The 18,699-nt window shown below is 38.2% G+C and overlaps 2 protein-coding genes across 2 annotated transcripts; one reads left to right on the forward strand and one right to left on the reverse strand.

Annotated features, from left to right (window-relative positions):
* Positions 1 to 1,041: 1,041 nt before the first annotated feature.
* Positions 1,042 to 16,982, forward strand: LOC136256222 (uncharacterized). Its single transcript, XM_066049156.1, has 3 exons — positions 1,042 to 1,137; positions 1,191 to 1,274; positions 11,911 to 16,982. The coding sequence occupies exon 3, from the start codon at positions 11,926 to 11,928 to the stop codon at positions 16,855 to 16,857; it is 4,932 nt and encodes a 1,643-aa protein (XP_065905228.1). The 5' UTR covers positions 1,042 to 1,137; positions 1,191 to 1,274; positions 11,911 to 11,925; the 3' UTR covers positions 16,858 to 16,982.
* On the reverse strand, positions 1,644 to 5,470 carry LOC136255251 (uncharacterized). Its single transcript, XM_066047978.1, has 2 exons — positions 4,578 to 5,470; positions 1,644 to 4,365 (listed from the first exon to the last, which is right to left on the reverse strand). Exons 1-2 carry the CDS (start codon positions 5,468 to 5,470, stop codon positions 1,644 to 1,646), a joined length of 3,615 nt encoding a protein of 1,204 aa, XP_065904050.1.
* Positions 16,983 to 18,699: the final 1,717 nt, after the last annotated feature.

The raw sequence follows: 18,699 nt of genomic DNA on the forward strand, positions 1-18,699 counted from the left end.
TACAAGAATGAAACTGCCGGCTCATTCAGTGCTACCCACCATACATGCATTGACTACTTTAATTCTTTTCATGTACACTGAATCACTGATTATTGTGTTTTTGATTCTTTTTTCCTGAGCATGTCAGCTGTGTTGCCGGACTGCTCAGTACTAATAATACTGAGTCTATACAGCCTGGTACAATTAGCTAGTTATATTAACGTCAGAGTTACCACATTAATAGCAAGAGTGCTCCGGTCTTGGTAATAAATAGGCTATGGTAACCATAGGCGGCGGAAAGGGGGGGGCTAGGGGGCTTAGCCCCCCCCTCAGAATGATATCAAAACGAAATTATCTTTCTTGAAGACCGTGATAAAGATCGAGATACTCTAATAGAGCAGTCACTCTAATAAAGTAGTCAGTGTGCAGCGAGCTATGTAAGAATTTTTATGTAGTTTATCAGCTAGAAATGGTATCTGGTGAGGTGGAAAACTCTTGTCAGTTGGTTGTGACCTTTTTTTTTTTTTTTTTTTTTGGTCTCACCTTACCAAACTATAGAAATAAGTCTGGGTCAGCCCAGCGGAGCCCCCCCCTCATATCAACTACTTCCTCCGCCGCTGATGGTAACAGTACATTGGCCATAATATTGCACATTATATTACTTTGTGTCCTCAGCCTTAAGCTGTCACGTGTGCAACTACCACCTTATCACGTGACATGATTGCATTGTTGGACAATGTGTAACATGATCTTGGTTATAATTGTATCAGTTCCAGAGAAAGAAACTGGTCAATAGCTATTACAGCTCCATTCATTAATTCGAGGTGGGCTACGTCACTTCTTTATGGTTTTTAGTAACAAATAAATTAGCTATCGTTACTTTATTACTTAGGTAACGCGTTAGTTATTTACCACAATACAGTAGTAACACTACCCCCAACACTGTACGGTAGTAGTCTCCTTCACGAGCTCCTTCATGCAAAACCACTGATACAGTAGTAATTTTTTTGCGCACAGGCAGAAATAGAACCGCGAAACTACTGATCCGCGAAAATTATTTCTATTTGTTTTGGGTGGGGACTTTTCATACGACTCTCAACAGGTCGACTCTCAGAGACAATACCTCGGGCAATACCGGTAATACAGTGCGAGATACAGGTACATTTTTGTTAGCAGTATACAGTGTCCCAAGGGTTTTTTTTTTTTACTAGAGGGATAAAGAACGGACTGGCTTACCCAAGTTGGAGGGTTCAGTAGCTGCGATTTCATCTTAAGATTTCGTTTCAGAGGAAAAGGTTAACGAGTTGTGTTAACTGTATCATAATGATATGTTGCCTGTTCGTAGTTCCACTAGTTGTTTTTGGGACTCAGGTCAATTTAGGAACTGGAGGGCAAACACTGAAGGGGGGAGGGCATGTCTAGTGGTGTCATGTAGGTACACGCTGTAGGTAAATCTGTGACCATGGTCAAAGTCTTGACCTATCAAAATTTGCTGTGAACTTTGACTAAGAGCCCTTTTCAATCTTTGACCAGTGATTTAGCAATGATATCTCAGAACTTTTCAATTGTGGATTGGTTTTTTTTTACCTTTGATGACTGTTATTATTATTATTATTATTATTATTGATAATGGATACACACAACACTAAAATACAAAAATATGCTTAGGCACTAGGCCTTTGTTCATATCCATGTCCTTGTTGTTTCCAATAACAGTCCAATTGTTGTTTAAAAAGAGCTATAGTGGGTGAGGATACTACATGGTGTGGGAGTAAGTTCCAAATGTTGACAACTCGTTGGGTAAAAAAATTTAATCTCTGTTTTGTTCTACACTGCTTCTTAAAGAGTTTCAAAGAATGTCCTCTGGTATTTGATGTATTCAACGTAAACAGTTTAGACCATTCAATGTCATAGTACCCTTTTAATATCTTGTAAGTTTCAATCAAATCTCCTCGCTCGCGTCGGCAGTAAAGTGAATACAATTCTAGTTTTTGTAATCTAGTTGAATATGGAAGCCCGTTGAATCCTTTAATTAGCTTAGTTGCTCTCATTTGCACCTTTTCTAGCATGTCTATGTCCTTAAGTAAATAAGGGCTCCACAACTGCACGATGTATTCCAGATGAGGCCTCACATAAGTTTTGTATAGAAACAGAAAAAGATCCTTTGACATACTCGGGAAAGTTCTTTTTATCATCCCAATAACTATGTTCGCCTTTGCTACAGCCTTCTGACAGTGGAGACTTGAGTCCAGCTTGTTGGTCACCCAAACACCCAGGTCCTTCTCATTTTCGACTACACTTAGATTTGTAAGGCTAGCTGAATCTGACACATAGTAATTAGAAGCTAATGTATTTCCGATGTGCATTACTTTGCATTTGTCAATGTTCAAGCTTAGAAGAGACAGTGTTGACCATTCCTGGGCATTATTCAAGTCCTGCTGAAGCCTAAGAATATCTTCAATAGTCTCAATAATCGAGTATAGTTTGGTGTCATCAGCAAAGACTTCCAAGTCACATTGTATGGCCTCAGCTATGTCATTTATATACAAAACAAAAAGAAGCGGCCCAAGTACGGAACCCTGTGGTACTCCACTAGTCACCTCCAGCCATTCAGAAACCTCTCCATTTAAAGCCACTCTTTGCAAACGATCCGAAAGAAAATCAGTCAACCATGTTAAAATCTTACCATCAAGACCATAGCCAGCCAACCTCTGAGCGAGTCTGCAGTGAGGCACAGAATCAAAAGCTTTTCTGTAGTCAAGGTAGATGACATCAATACCATGACCCGAGTCTAGTGCAAGAGTCCAATTTTCATATGTCTCCAAAAGATTTGTGAAACAAGATTTCTTAGTAACAAAACCATGTTGACAATGTGTGACAATGTTGTTATCTTCTAAGTACTGCATTATCCTTGAGCGTATTAAAGATTCTAGGATTTTGACAACCTGTGATGTTAGACTCACTGGCCTGTAGTTGCTTGCACTAGTTTTGGAACCTTTCTTGAAGATAGGTGTAACATTCGCCATTTTCCATTCCTTAGGAAGTTTACCACTATTCAATGATTGGACAAACAACAGAAAAAGTGGTTTTGTCAGGCTATGTGCGCAATTCTTTAAAAGCTGGGGGTGCACATTGTCTGGACCAGGAGTTTTGTTGGGGTTCAAAGATTTTAACACACTATATAGATCAGATTCAGTAAATGAAATATCATTCAGTGTAGTGTTTACTTTAGTAGGAAAGTTTGGAACAGCAGAGGTATCTTCAACAGTAAATACAGATTTGAAAAAAGAACTCAAAACACCAGCAGTTTCTTTGTCATTAGTTGTGAGAGTTCCATCACTTTTTTCCAGTTGACCAATTCTAGATCGCACCTTACTTTTGCTTCTCACATAACTGTACAACATCTTAGGATTAGATTTAAACCTTTGCATCATTAGTTCATCGTGCTTGACTTTAGCAGACCTTATCAAATATTTCACATGGTTTCGTTGGGAAGTATATTTACTATAATCCAATGGTGATTTTGTAAACTTGAAATGTGAATACAAATACTGTTTATCTCTTACAGCTTTAGAAAGACGGCTTGACCACCATGGAGGTTTGTTTGTGTTGACTTTCTTTACGACCTTAGGAACATGCTTGTCTAAAAGTGATAACATCAGATTCTTAAATAAATCCCAATTTGTTTCAATAGAGTCGTGTTGAAGTAAATCATCCCAGTCAATATTATCCAGTTCTTCACACATAGCCAAGTAGTTGCCTTTCCAATAATTGTACCTGCGTGGGGTTTCCTCGCAACTTGGAAGAACTGTGTAGCATTTAAAATCAAAAACCAAACATTCGTGGTCACTAGAACCCAAGGGAGGGTAGTGTTCTATATAATCAATTGAGTTAGGGTCATCCGTAAAAACTAAATCTAAGATGGAAGATCTTTGGGTAGGAACTTGACGAGTAGGATCCAATACATGTTGCGATAAAAAGCTGTCTAAAGTTGCGTTTAAAAACCTAACTTCAAAAGTATCTGAGTTCTGAGAACAGATACACTCCTGCCAATTAATGTTTGGAACATTGAAATCCCCCATCAAGAGGACATGAGAACATTCTTTGTAACACCATAAATTACTGATCACATCAATAAGTTTACTATTGTTGTCCTCATTAGATGAGGGTGACCTGTAAATCACACCAACAAGAAGTTGGCTACTGTCTGGTAGGGATACAATACACCACAAAGAATCATCAACAGAACTCTCCATAAACTTGTCACACATCACTGTAGGTAAAGATTCGTGAACATATAATAAAACTCCTCCACCAACAGAGTTTAATCTATCAAAACGATACAAGTTATAGCTCTCGAGATGTATTTCAGCATTACCAATACAACTGGAACACCAAGACTCAGTTATAGCAATTAGATGAGGTAGTTGTTGGCCAATTAAAACTTGAAATTCAGCAAATTTGTTTGTGATACTCCTTGCATTGGTTGACAAGCACTTAAGTTTAAAATTTGTTATGTCCTTACTTAAACTGTGGTCTGTGCAGAGGGAAGAAACTAGGTTCCCCTCTGCACAATCCTCCCGTTTTTTATCATGTACTTTCTACCCTCTTTATTCATTTCGGAAAGTTGTGATCGGAGGGCTTTGTTCTGTTGTTGCTCTTTCGGAGTCAAGTCAGGTGTAACGTAAATTCTTTTTACTTCCTCTGGGTTGTTCTTATCACGAAGCTTAGTGCAGTTACGGAGCAGCAAAGCCTTTTCATGTTCTGAGGCAACAGTTACTTTAACTAATCTAGGTCTAGAACCTCCTCCAGCTTCTTGTTTCTTGCCTATACGATAAGCATTCACAATCGTTGCCTTGACACCCAAGTGCTTAGTAAAAACTGACGATATGGTGCTGATATCATACTCCTTCCTTTCTTGACTGTTTTCCGCAGAGGATTCCTCCACATTATGTACAATAACATTACAACGTCGCTTACTTCTCTCTTTTTCTTCACTTAGAAAGGCTGATATGACATCAGAAGTTGGGTTACCATTGCTGGTGCTGGATGTAAGTGGGATGTTAGTTTCCATATTATCAGCAATACCGCTCCTGGATGTTTTACTCAGTGCCTCATCAATTGTTTTCTTAATACATTCTCTGGTTTCCTGAATAACACTTTTGATCTGTTCAACTACTGTAGTGGCAATAACCTGTTCTTCCACCCCTGTGGGCTTGCTTTTATCCACCAACTTGAGCACACAAGGTTCACACTTTGAACAGAACCAATGCAGGCACTTGAAGTGAGCAACCTGCAGTATTTCCTCAGACAGATTTTCACAGGGTCCACAGTACCAGTTCCAACAACTCTCGCACTGAAGTATCTGGTCAACGGACTTACTGCACTTAGAACACACACAGCTGTCTTCTCCAGTTTCTTCCTGTGTCTGTGTGTCACTTCTTTTCGCATACGGCGCTTGCTGCCTTTTCTTACGTCGATATTTCGGCATACTCCAAATGTAGCACACTAGCAGGACGAAAACTGCTGAAAAACCGTTGACTTGGCACAGATTTGGTGGCCTTGACCTTTGATTTAAGAGCTTCACCGTGGTCGCAGATCTACTTGCTGTGAGTGCTAGCAGTGCCTGCATGATACATATCTGTAGTCCAAATCAGATCCTTACTTTATTTGTAAAGGGAAAGAACCATCAGACTAATCCATTGACAGGGAATTTTAAAAAGCTTGCCCCTAGCAGTCCATCCTTGTACACAGAGATCGTTTATATGAGGATATCGATGGTCCAAACTAGATAGGCACTAGCACACTGTTTACCTTGACTCTTTGCAAGGTGTGGGTGAAGTTTAGTAAAAAATAACTTGCTAATAAATCAGTGTTATGCATTTACATCTAACCTTGAGTGGCTTATCTCATCTGTGAAATAGAGTTATCCAGTTCCGAAGAGATCCCTTGAAAAAATATTCTCAAACGCCTGTTGGTTATTGAGTAGGCCAATAATAGGTAGCCACCCTTGCTGAAATCCTGATGATTGACACATGATGGACTTTTGATACTTGATCATGTGATGTTTGTTTGAGATGAATAAAATTTGTTACCCAAGCAACTACTATTATAGTTTCAAACTGAAGGTTCACTTGTTACATTGAGTCCCTGACAAAGTAAAACTTGTTGTGTTAATGTGTTCATATCAAAACATACGTATGTATGGGATTTGTGAAATCAAGCATTTTCAGGTGGTCAACATTAAAAGTTTTCAAAACACTGGGTTAAACCCTTAAAAATTACGAATTATGCATTACATATCTGTTCAATATCTTTTTTGAAACCTCAACTTGGTAAAACAGGCTGGTCATAAAATCTCATCATTTCTTGTCATTCGTTGTCCAATACAAAATACATGTATTTTACACTACATACAAAAACACAAATTTACAACCTTTAACTCACAAAATCTCTACAGCACATCATACAATAAAAGAAAGCCCTTGAATTTCTCTATCCAATGCCGGCCGTACAAATAGGAAAATGTCGCCATAGCGACAGCTATTTACTGCTGATGTTGACATAATACTCGCTCCATACATTAACCTATTGGAAAATTTGATTATCTTGACGGGAAAATCCCAATTTACAAGTTGTTATCCTCAACCAAATTCGCTAAATTTGGTATCATTCTATGTAGCGAAGGATGCTTAATAAGACTCCAACCGGACAAACTGTTAAACAGGTTAGTTCACAGAGATATGTTGAAAAACACGTGTTTTTACGGGCATTCTGAACACATAAATTTTGCATTACAAGGCTCCTTTTTAGCTTCCCCTTCGTTACTACACAAATAACTTACACATGAATCGAATCGCCTTTCATCAAGGAATCTGATAAACGAAACTTCGTGTCTGTCAACCAGAGTACGTGGAAGTTATGCCGCTTTGTTTAGAAGACGGTGTTATTTTATACGAAACGGGCGTAACCCATTTGGAAATCCAGAATATCTTGCACAAGTTTTGATATGTGATACTTTTTAATGCCTAATGTGTGTAGTAGTGTGTGGTGTACTGTCATGTAGCGTTTGAACTACAAATTACAATATGTCAAAATATAAGGAAAATTAGCCCAAGTTTTCCGTAAAATATTATTATTCGTAACATAAATGTACAGCAGCCTATATGGAGTTACATTATTTATCATAACTCTAAAGGCGGTATCAATTTTGGTCGGCCGCCATTACACACGCATAAGCCTCCTCTATTCGATGGTATGAAAATTAAATCGATGCCAAAGTGTTTGCAGGTCGCAAATTCACAACAAATGGCATACAAAATCCATTGGAGAGTCAATCACAAACTAATTAAAGTAGTGACATCACACTGTAACCATGGCGATTACAAATTTTGTTTGGGCAGAATTGGATAGAGCAATTCATAAGGAGTTGAATGGTACTAAAATTTATGATGTCTAGTGCTTGCTAAAATTGAAAATACAAAGTGATGTAAAATGTATGGAGTTTGTATTGGAGAAATCGAAGTGGTCTATTCAGCCCAAAAAAACAAAGAAAGGGACATGGAATTCTTAATTAAATGATTATTGGCAGTAACTTTGTAATTTTCATTTATTGCCATTCTGACTTTATGGATCAACCTTGATGTACAATGGAACCTCAACTCTTAGAATTAAGGATAATAAAACACCTCCATACTAAGGGCAAATGTTTTGGTCCCAACAAATCTGGTTCTATACGTTCACCCTAAAAGAAGTAACCTCACTGTTGCAGCAAAAATGAGCCCTTTTCCCCCAAAGTGCTTGGTTTTAGAGAGGATCTGATGTGTCACTATTATATTGGGATTTTATTGATATGGTCAGATCTACATTGAAAACATGATTAACCAATGATGTAAACTATTTTACTTACAATTGCTGCCATACAAGAGCAGTGGTCTGTAACACTACCCAGTGAGGTCAAACATTGCTCACTACATAAGTTTGCTGACTGGTTTCCTACTCTAAGCGATCCATGCAAGGTCACATCCTTACTGACTGATAGTGGTAGCAGGTCCAGACCTTTAAGGGAGAGGAGTCCACTCTGAGGCATGTTACCTACAGCATTTATAATGTCTAGCCATCATATAGTGTGGTAGTAGTAAGTACTGTATATTAGGGATCATGGAGGTTTGGGTTTTTCTGGCCAAAACTATTACCCCAAAAACCAGCTTCATAATACCATCCTGGCACCTTGGCAGTATTGGTCAGGTGTGTAACCAGTACGACCCTAAATGCTTCCAATAAAATTTTTAAAAATTTATGAATTTTCTACTGACTGCTCCAGGCAAACATAACTCGATAACGGCTAAGGCTATGGGCTTGATTTTTCACTGCTCGATGTCACACGTGCCTTTTAGCATACCGCAGTATGTACAATGCATACATCATGGACTTACTTTTGTCTTTTTTGTGTGTCCCATTTTCCAAGGTATCAATTTGCAGTAGCACAATGCATGGCTTCCCTATGTTTGTAAATGGTAATTGTCCGTATTTTACGTGGTGACTAGCAGGGGTGCTTCTTGTACTGTTCTTTGTTTGTTATGCTGTGTAATGGACTGAAAATAAGATGTGGTTCGGTATGTGTGGGTTCCCCAGTCATAATAATATTGCAAAAAAGTAAACAAACAAGTACAGTATAAGGGAAAATCAAGAATTTTAATTTAGATTAAGGATCTTACCATAGAAAAAAAGTAGGGAAATAAGGGAGGTATGATCCCAAGTATTTTCCTTATACTTGTCTATGAGTAAAAATCATGCAACATCATTTCACAGATGAATATTACTATTACAGGCCACTTAAAACCTTAACAAAATAATTCCCTTAGTTACGTAATAGTTGTAATATGGGCATGAGGGCTTTGCCTGATATATACCGTATATCGGGAATGATTTGTAGAAGAAAACATTCATGAAATACCTTATTCGCGAGAAACATTCGTGATTTATGTTATAAAGTAATTTAGCTGATTGGGCATGACTTGCTGCCAGTCAGATTTGCGCACATAAGGTTTGAAAACATTAGCAGATAGCTACCGGTATTGATGGAAGTGAGGACAGAAGCTAGTATAACAAGTTGCATGCATGGGTATCACGTATATCAACACATCTAAAGATAGGAGAATAACATTCACGATAGATACGCTTGGCGAAATAGCTATAGTTGTGCCGTGATCTGCTGCATACTTACCAACTCTAGCCATTTGCTCTAATGAAACAGAATATGTATGGCGCACGTTTCTTCTCTCTATTTTCCTCAATCTGTGCAGTGACTTCTTTATCTGCTTCTTTGATCAATGTTGAAGGCACTATTTTACTTAATGTACTGGTAAAGTACTACTTTATTTTGAGCTCACAGACTAAGTTTGTTTGAAATACTTAAGCAATGCGGTCATCGTCTTGTCACACCCTCTACCATGTTTTATGACATATTAATGTTTCAGCACTGAAAATGACACATGGATGACATAATGACATGAGAATGACCAGAATTGTATACAAGAAAACATTCACGAATGCATCGAAAATTGCAAAATTTGCTTCCACAAATCATTCCCATTATACAGTATGCCTGGCAACTCAAGAACTGCAGGTTTGAGGGCTAAGGGAATACATATCAGGCAAAAACCACCTGTGTGTTACAGCTAATATTATTATTATTAACACTTTACTGTGACCAGCACTGAAGGTCTGACAGCAACATGTGCTGCAGCCTTAATATGTAACATATCAGGAAGTGGGTGATCGATCCCCCAAGCCAATACAAATACAACTATAGTCTGTTCGCGTTCACCTGAGCCCTTGTTTCTTGTTAATAACTCTTGTTACATGGACCAGCTGCACAAACATTTAGTAGCGCTGTGAAGCCCTTTAAATACTGGAAACGTTAATCAAAAAAGTGCTTTGATACGAGTGAGTTATGAGGTTTTAAAAATATCCCATACATTTAGTATGGACGATGTACAAAACCATTGGGAATGAACACATGTTCACCTCTTTGATATTACTATATTTGGTGGGGGCTCAGGTGGCTCAGGTGAATGCGTACACACGTACAGACTATACTGGATGTATTATAACTGAACTGTAGCTGGAACTCTCATTGTTTGTAGCTGAACTCTCTACAGGGTGATTTGTATGCAGTTGAACTCTCTACATGGTGGTTTCTTTGTAGCTGAACTCTGTACAAGGTGATTTCTTCTAGCTGATCTCTCTACAGGGTGACTTGTTTGTAGCTGAACTATCTGCAGGGTGATTTGTTTGTAGTTGAACTCTCTACAGGGTGATCCTTCTAGCTGATCTCTCTACTGGATGACTTTTTCTAGCTGAACTCTCTACAGGGTGACCTGTTCATAGCTGAACTCTCTACAGGGTGATTTGTTTGCAGCTGAACTCTCTATAAGGTGATGTCTTGTAGCTGATCTCTCTACTGGATGACTTGTTTCTAGCTGGTCTCTCTATAGAGTTATAACATGTTTGTAAAACTGAACTCTTTAGAGTGGTTTTTTTTGATTGGTTGCTGAACTCTCCAGCTACACAGTGACTTGTTTGTACTACAGAGTGACTTGTTTGTAGCTGAACTCTCTACAGAGTGACTTACTTGTAGCTGAACATTGTATAAAGTAACTTGTTTGTGGCTGATCTAGATGAACTCTCTACTGGGTAGCTTTTTTGTAGCTGAACCCTCTACGCAGTGACTTATTTGTAGCTGAATTCTCTACAGAGTGACTTGTTGTAGCTGAACTCTACAGGGTGACTTGTTTATAGCTGAATTCTCTTCAGTGTGACTTATAATGTTCTGAATCTCTATAGCTACATATTTGTAGCTGAACTCTCTACAGGGTGACTTGCTTGTAGCTGAATTGTCTATAAGATTAACTGTTTGTAGCTGAACTCCCTACAGAATAACTTGCAATGTAATATAATTCTATAATGGAGTAAGTTATAAACGTAGCTGAATGCTCTATTAGGGTGACTGTTCTATTAGAGTATCTCGATCTTGCATATGCTACGCGTAGTTGGCTTTGGAATCATAACTCAGTGGTTTGTAATCCGATTCTTCTGTACTACTGCAAGGACTTTCTATGATAATTATTCCAGCTACACACCGATTTTCAGCTCATTGCTCTAAGCGGTTTGCCTGGTAAGCGTGAAAACTAATAGTTTTTTTATTCATAAAAATTGATCGCGTAATTGTGACACAGGTTGGGTTTTGTGTCATATCTCGATGGTCTTTAACTGGATTTCTTTCAAACCACAAAAAAGCACTCCTACGATAGTTACTCCATCTACATAGCAAATTTCAGCTCATTCCTTCAAGTGGTTTGCCCTGTGGGTGTGACAGACCTTCGACCTTATTTTACACAAATAATCGGTCGTAACTCCGTGAATGTTCATCGGATTCCTACCAAATGTGGTACTGAGATTTGCCTTAATGAGTCCTTTAAGTGTGCCAAATTTCAGCCTGATTGGAGAGCGCATTCATGTTTTATGGTGGATTTTGCGAAGTTTGTGAAAAGAAGTAGTAGAAGAAAAAAATAAAGAAAAAACTCAAACTTTGGCCACTCATATCTCGGAAATGGCTGGAGTGATTTTCTTCAAATTGTGGACTCCCTTACCTAGCTGGCATTTCTGTAGCAACTTTGGTTTCAGTCGGATAAGGAATCACAGAGCTACAAAGGTGTGAAAATCACGTTTACTGTCCTCCTATTAATATACTCACGGTGTGGCGCACTGGCTTCTTGGGCCGCATGACACACTACTGTGTGTCTTGATAGAACCATCCCATGTAGCTTTGTTTTGTTACAGTATGTATTGTATGTTCATTATATCCCATACAACCCCTGTATATACACATGTTAGATATGTAATGTTAAGATGGTATTCTTTACACAGGTTAATCAGTCAGTAATGGAAGACTCCTCTACCACAAAACTGATTGTAACTTACGATGGATGTGCCACTCAGCAAGGCTTCTCAGAGTATTTGACAGAGAAACTTCCTCGGAGCATGAGAGAATTTACAGTTACAATTTTTGGACAGCCATCAACAGAATGCACTGAATTTGAGGTTGAGTTTAAGAGTAAAAACAGAGCTAGACAAGCACATTCCAGGATTAAAAAGATTGATGGATTGAAATCTTCATTTACTAATGCATCGATTCAATCAGAAATTGATGATTTTAAACTGAGTCTTCAAAGAAAGCATGGTTTGCTGCTAGTAAATAATGAAGATAATGTGTTTTTGCTTGAGGAAAAGTTATGCCATCTAGAGATCTTACCAAAACATTGCTCACTTGAACAGCACGAACAAATTGTGCAAGAACGGAGAATGATCAGCCAACAAAAAGAGGAATATTTACTGCAGAAGAAAGAGTTTACTGATTATTGCACAGAGTTGTTAGCAAAGCTTGAGAGTATTACCACATCAAGTCAGGTAGATACCAAATTGCTGGAGGAACAATTTGACAAGATAAAAGCAAAGTTTGGAATGGAGTGTCACAGATTTAGCAAGCCACTTCCCATGTATGCTAGAAGACAAGAAATCCTTTCTACCGTAACAAACGACCAGGTCACCATCCTCATCGGGGAAACAGGGTCTGGTAAGAGTACCCAGTTGGTACAATATTTACATGATGCTGAGATTTTAAGTGATGGTATTATTGTGTGCACTCAGCCGAGAAAAGTTGCTGCTGTCTCATTAGCTAACCATGTCAGCAGAGAGATGTGCGTAAGGGTGGGTGAAGAGCTTGGCTATAAGGTAGGGATGTCAGGGAAGTGTAGTGAGAATACTAAGGTATTGTACATGACTGATCATGCACTACTCAATGAATGTATTGAAGATCAAACGTTTTCCAAGTATTCTTGTGTGGTCATTGATGAGGCACATGAGCGCAGCCTCCACACTGACCTCCTCCTCAGCTTTGTGAAGAGTTGTTTACCTCACAGGAAAGACTTACGTGTTGTCATCACATCGGCCACAATTGATCCAGTTGTATTTCTGAAATATTTTGGTAATTGTCCAGTAATACGTGTACCAGGCAGAGCTTATCCAGTGGAGACAATATGGAAACCTGTTCCAACTGTGGGGGAATTACCCACATCAGACGAGATGATATCTGTTGCAATAGAGATGGTAGAAACTATTCAATCCACTGAGGAACCTGGTGATGTTCTAGTGTTCCTGACATCGCCTGCTGAAGTTGAGCTTGCCTGTCAACTGATGAGTGACATGGTGGACAATGAGTCAGCCATTGTGTTACCCTTACATGGTAAACTACAACCACAAGACCAGCAGAAAGTGTTTCACCATTATGAGGGTAAACGGAAAGTCGTTTTTTCGACTAATGTAGCTGAGACCTCAGTGACCATTGATGGTGTCAAGTTTGTAGTTGATACTGGCGTGGCCAAAGAACTTCACTTTGATCCAAAAAGAAGTATGAATACTTTGGAGGCATGCTGGATCAGCAAGACTTCTGCTGAGCAACGTAAGGGAAGAGCTGGTAGGACTTGTCCTGGGAAATGTTTCCGTCTGTACAGTGCAGAGACACACACCGCAATGAGAGATAGAATGTTACCAGAATTGTTAAGGGTTCAATTATCCCATGCAGTATTGAAACTGTATGAGTTTGGCATAAAAGATGTACTTCAGTTTGATTTTGTTGAGCAGCCCAATACATTAACGCTTAGAGAAGCTGTGGAGATGTTGAAGTTTGTTGAAGCAATTGATGACAGAGGCTTAACAGCTAAAGGTAAAACACTAGCTACACTACCTATTTACCCACAACTTGGTAAAGTGTTGTTAGATGGTTGTGATGCTGGCATTGGTCTTGAAGCTGCAGTCGCAGTTGCAATGTCTACCGCTGGTGGCATTTTCTTTAGAGTAGGTACAGATGCTGAGAAGGAAGCCAGTGACAAAAAGAAGTTGCAGTTTTGTCATGAGGGTGGAGATCAGTTAACCAACTTATGTGTCTACTGGAAATGGTCATCACAGAGTAAAGATACACGCAACAAATGGTGCTATGAGAACAGTATAAATGCTAAGAGTATGCGACGTGTTGAAGAGACAGTGAAAGAATTGCAAAAAATTCTTCTAACTCATAATATCAGGATTGCAACATACTTTAAGGACTGCAAGAATGCTGAGCTATTTTTTCCAAAATTATTCTTTTATGCTTTTCTCCCCAATCTTGCTGTGTTCATAGGACATGATCGAGCTGGTTACATCGTGACTGAGACCCAGATTGGTTCCTTCTTCATGTTCCCTGGATCAGTTTTGGTTTCACAGAACCTTTGCCCTACAGTTCTTGTGTATGAAAAGACCTTGAAAACATCACGTCAGTTTTTACTTCAGCTCATGCCAGTGAAGCAGAAATGGATAGAAGAAGCAGTTTCTACTGGCAAGTTACTTTTACATCCAGTGGAGAGATTCAAAGATTACATGGTGTCTGCTGTGTCACTACCACTAGTTGGCTGGCAAGTGTTTAAGAAAGGTTACATTGATGATGATCTAGTTAAGTGTCAGTTGAAGAAAACTTGTCAAGATACACCTCACAGTGTTGATTCATCAAGGGCAAAGGTTTGTGGTAAGATTGAGATATACTCGCAATGCAAATATCACAACCAGGTAAAAACATTGCTTGAGCAGAAATTTAATGTAATCCGAAATGAATTCATGAAAGAGCAGCACGAGCTTGGGATTACTGCAGACATAGATGATGTACGTCTTGTCTTAGGAAATGGTGGCTTGATTCAACATGTGCTGATGCCAGGAGAATGTAGAACTATAGTCATAAAAGGTCCCTTGAACTCAGAATGGACTAGCAATGTGATGAAACAAGCAAAGATTTCGGGAGAGATTATCACTACAAGTTCTAAGGCATTTAAGAAAGAACACCGTCTCTATGTAACCTTTAGTAACCCAATGAATGCTGCTACAGCATTAATTGCACTTGCCGAACAAAATGAGAAATTATCCGTGGAGCCTAGTAAGAAATACACGTGTAGTCAGTCTGCTACTACGCTAAAGGTTGAGTGGTGTCGAAGACAAAGAAAGAATTTTGCATTTATCAATTTTGATCACCCTCTAGATGCCATCCGCTTATTGGTATTTGGACATCGAACATATCGTTTTAAACATGATAAAGACAGCTTACCATCCAGACCATCAGGTAAAATATTTGCAACTAACATACCCACCAATCATACAGTGGAGGATATCGAACAAGCTGTTAAATTTGTACAAATGAATGATTCGACTTCTCCAGGTGAACCATTTAAAGTTCAGCTTGGTTATGAGAAGAGCTTCAATACTAGCCATGAAAAGTTGTGTCAGCTAAAGCATCAGCTGAAGGCACTAATTGAAAAGTTTATAGGACAGAAGTATTGCAAAGTGGAAATGCCTTCTCCAAAAAGTCACTTTTATACATACAGGGCATACATTGAGGTCAAAGATATATCTGACAGTGATAAGCTGATTAATGGCTTACGTGAAGAAATGATTGATTTCCATTCACTAACTGTGAAGCCACTATTGTATTCCAAGGTAGTAATTTTGCCCAAGATATATGAAGCTGTCAAAAGTGAAATAAAATCAGTTGTAGCTACTTTACAAAAGGTTTATGGAAATGATGTTTCTATTGAGGAAACCAAAGATCATGGGAAAGTTGTTTATCAGTTGAAATCTGAAGACACTCAGGCTTACATTACTGCTAAGCGAATACTCAATAATCTGACATTACCTTTGGTCAAAGATTGTCGCTCTGACTCCCTCCTACGCCAGTTTATAATGACTAGTGGTTGTCAACAAGTCATGACAAGCATTGAATCACAAACCTCCACTATCATATCCATCAACAAGTGGTCTGCAACTGTTAATGTGTATGGGAGCAATGAGTGTAAAGCTGAGGCAATTGATCTCATTGAACATCACTTTGAGACATTGCTGCATGGTAATATCCAAAGCTTTGATGTTCTGTTAAAACAGCCTGGTAGACCTCCAGGATTAATGAAGAAAGTTGTTGCCAAGTTTGGATTAGACCTGGAACAGCTGACACAAAGAGATGGAATAAGTGGAGCATCTTTGAATGTCCATAAGCACATTCTATCAGTGAGTGCTACCCCTGAAGCTTACAAGTGTCTACAAGAAGAGATCAATGCCATTCATTTGGCCGCTGGTGGTAGTTGTGTGAAAAGTGAAGTACAATTCCCTGATTGTTGTGCCTGTTACACTGAAGTTGATTGTGAACAAAATTTATTCAGGCTTGAGTTTTGTGGTCATGTTTACTGTGTTGAATGTATTAAAATACAAGTCACTTCTCCTACAGCCACTTTTCCTTTAGTATGTGCAGCTGAACAGTGTTCCCAGCCATTTGTAGTACAAGACTTAACTGCCTTGTGTAGGAGAGTCAACTATTCTATGCAGCAGCTAGCTGAAGCTTCCTTGAAGAATTTTGTCTATGCTAATCCTGATAAGATCAAAAACTGTCTGACACCAGATTGTAAGATGGTTTACATGATATCTGATGAAGGCACCAAGTTTCTCTGCAGTTTGTGTGGTGTCACCATCTGCACTAAGTGTCATGTCCAGTATCATGATAACCTCACTTGTGCAATGTACCAGTCTGCAAAATCAGGTGATCGTGATGTGCTACCATGGCTGAGGAAAGATCCTCAGAGTCGAAAATGTTGTCCAAAGTGTGCTGTTCCAATAGAGAAGATAGGAGGTTGCCGCCATGTCGCTTGTAGATGTGGTGCCCACATTTGCTGGGTCTGCCTTGAACATTTTGGATCATCACAAAGTTGTTATGGCCATTTGACTAGCTCACATGGATCATTTGCATGACACTTTATTTGTTGTTCCACTATATAGCAAATATGTCTACAAGGTGTTTTATGTACTGAGTTTTACGGATTGATGTGTACCATGTGTATGTTTTACTGGTGTTTATTTAGTATTTGCGGGCTTAATAGTATTGATCGAAGAATTAATTGGTTGTCATATTAACTGTTTTCATTTGATAATCAATGTACCATTTATATTTAATTTTTAGTAACTGACAATCAAAACACTGTAAGTATACTATTGTACCATAATCATAATTCAAACACTTGTAGTTTAGGATAACTATGTGATGTATAATTATGGCAAACACAAAAAGGTGGCTTAGAAAACAATATGATGTTAGCGTTGCAGAACTGTAAACTGCACAATTAATGTAGTTAACATAATTATGTAACCCAATTTTGGAAAACCATCCTTTTGGGCACATGCAAAATTTGCAGGAAAACTCAATTGAAAATTTCAACAAATTTAAAAAAAATTAATTTTGTTACAGATTTGGATAAAGCAACTATTAAGTCTTCTTCCTGTGAAGTTTCACACCCAAAGCTTCTTTCTGATAGGAGATATGGATGATTTTATCATACCATGTAGTGATTTCAACATGTGTGGGACACCAATTAACTTACAAATGGGGTGATTTGTTCAGGTGCTAGAATGGTTAAAACTAAAATCTTAGACAATGATACATGGCATTTAATTAAAGAAAAGGACCAGGAACACTTGATTTAACTATCAAAAGTCTCTATATAATATTTTTAGACAGTAGGAATGGAATTATTTGTAAACAAAGTGATTTGTCACAATTTGTCATGCTTAATCACTCACAGAATTCAATGCATTACTATGAAAAGTTACTTTGTAAACATATTAGACAGTAAATTGACCATATCTCTGGGACCCTTCAAGATATCAAGCTGAAATTTTGACACAAGATAGAAGATAACTACACCCAGTGACTCATTTTAGCTACAAAAGAGAAAATTGACCAATGTGCCAAAAAGGATGGTTTTCCAAAATTGGGTCACATATACGTATAATCATGAATTCTATATTTCGTATGATTAACATGAATAACTGCTCTATTATAGTATGTTCACGTTGAGCTGAATCCTGAAAAACAGCTAAAAATTAAAAGTGGATTTTTTCTCAACAGAGTTAACATTTCAGCCAACCAGATGATTATTGGTAACAGCAAAGGTGTCAACAACAGACACGTACAGTTTGGCTCCATTACAAGTTCGGGAAAGGGCTGTAATGGACACTGTACTTATATGGCTTCTCCATAGGAAATGTATTGTGAAAATTTTGATTGGCCGTAAATATTATGTCAAACATTTGAACAAAAAGATTTCAAAATATTTTTAGCGGGTCAAGCAGTACTACAAATGAGTCAAATTTCAAGATCATGTGTAATTGCATCCATGACTTATTAAATGTTTTTGAGGATTCAGTTCAACGTGAACATACTATAGAGTAGTTCAATCTTGCATAAGAAATTTTCATATATACAAATTTTGCATACAAAAATTATTCTAAAGAGCAATTATGGTAATTGTGCAAACAATTCATTCACTTTTTGCCTACATATGTGTACATTGCAGTGCATGCAGATAGCTATTGTATTGCTAATGTTGTGATTGGTTTATATATTAAGTAGCTACAACTACTTTTACAGTATTAGCTATGTGACCTTAACAACCTACGCATGTGGTCATAAACTACCATAGGCAGATCTAGGAGACCCTGTTAGGGGTGCACAGGAGACCTGCAGCCCTAGGAGGCTTCTGACATAATTTCAACAGAGTTAATTTAAGGGAAACGAGGCAGTGTTCTCATTAGATT

This window comes from Dysidea avara, chromosome 5 (genome assembly GCF_963678975.1).
Source record: "Dysidea avara chromosome 5, odDysAvar1.4, whole genome shotgun sequence".
In the NCBI taxonomy this organism is placed as follows: Eukaryota; Metazoa; Porifera; class Demospongiae; order Dictyoceratida; family Dysideidae; genus Dysidea; species Dysidea avara.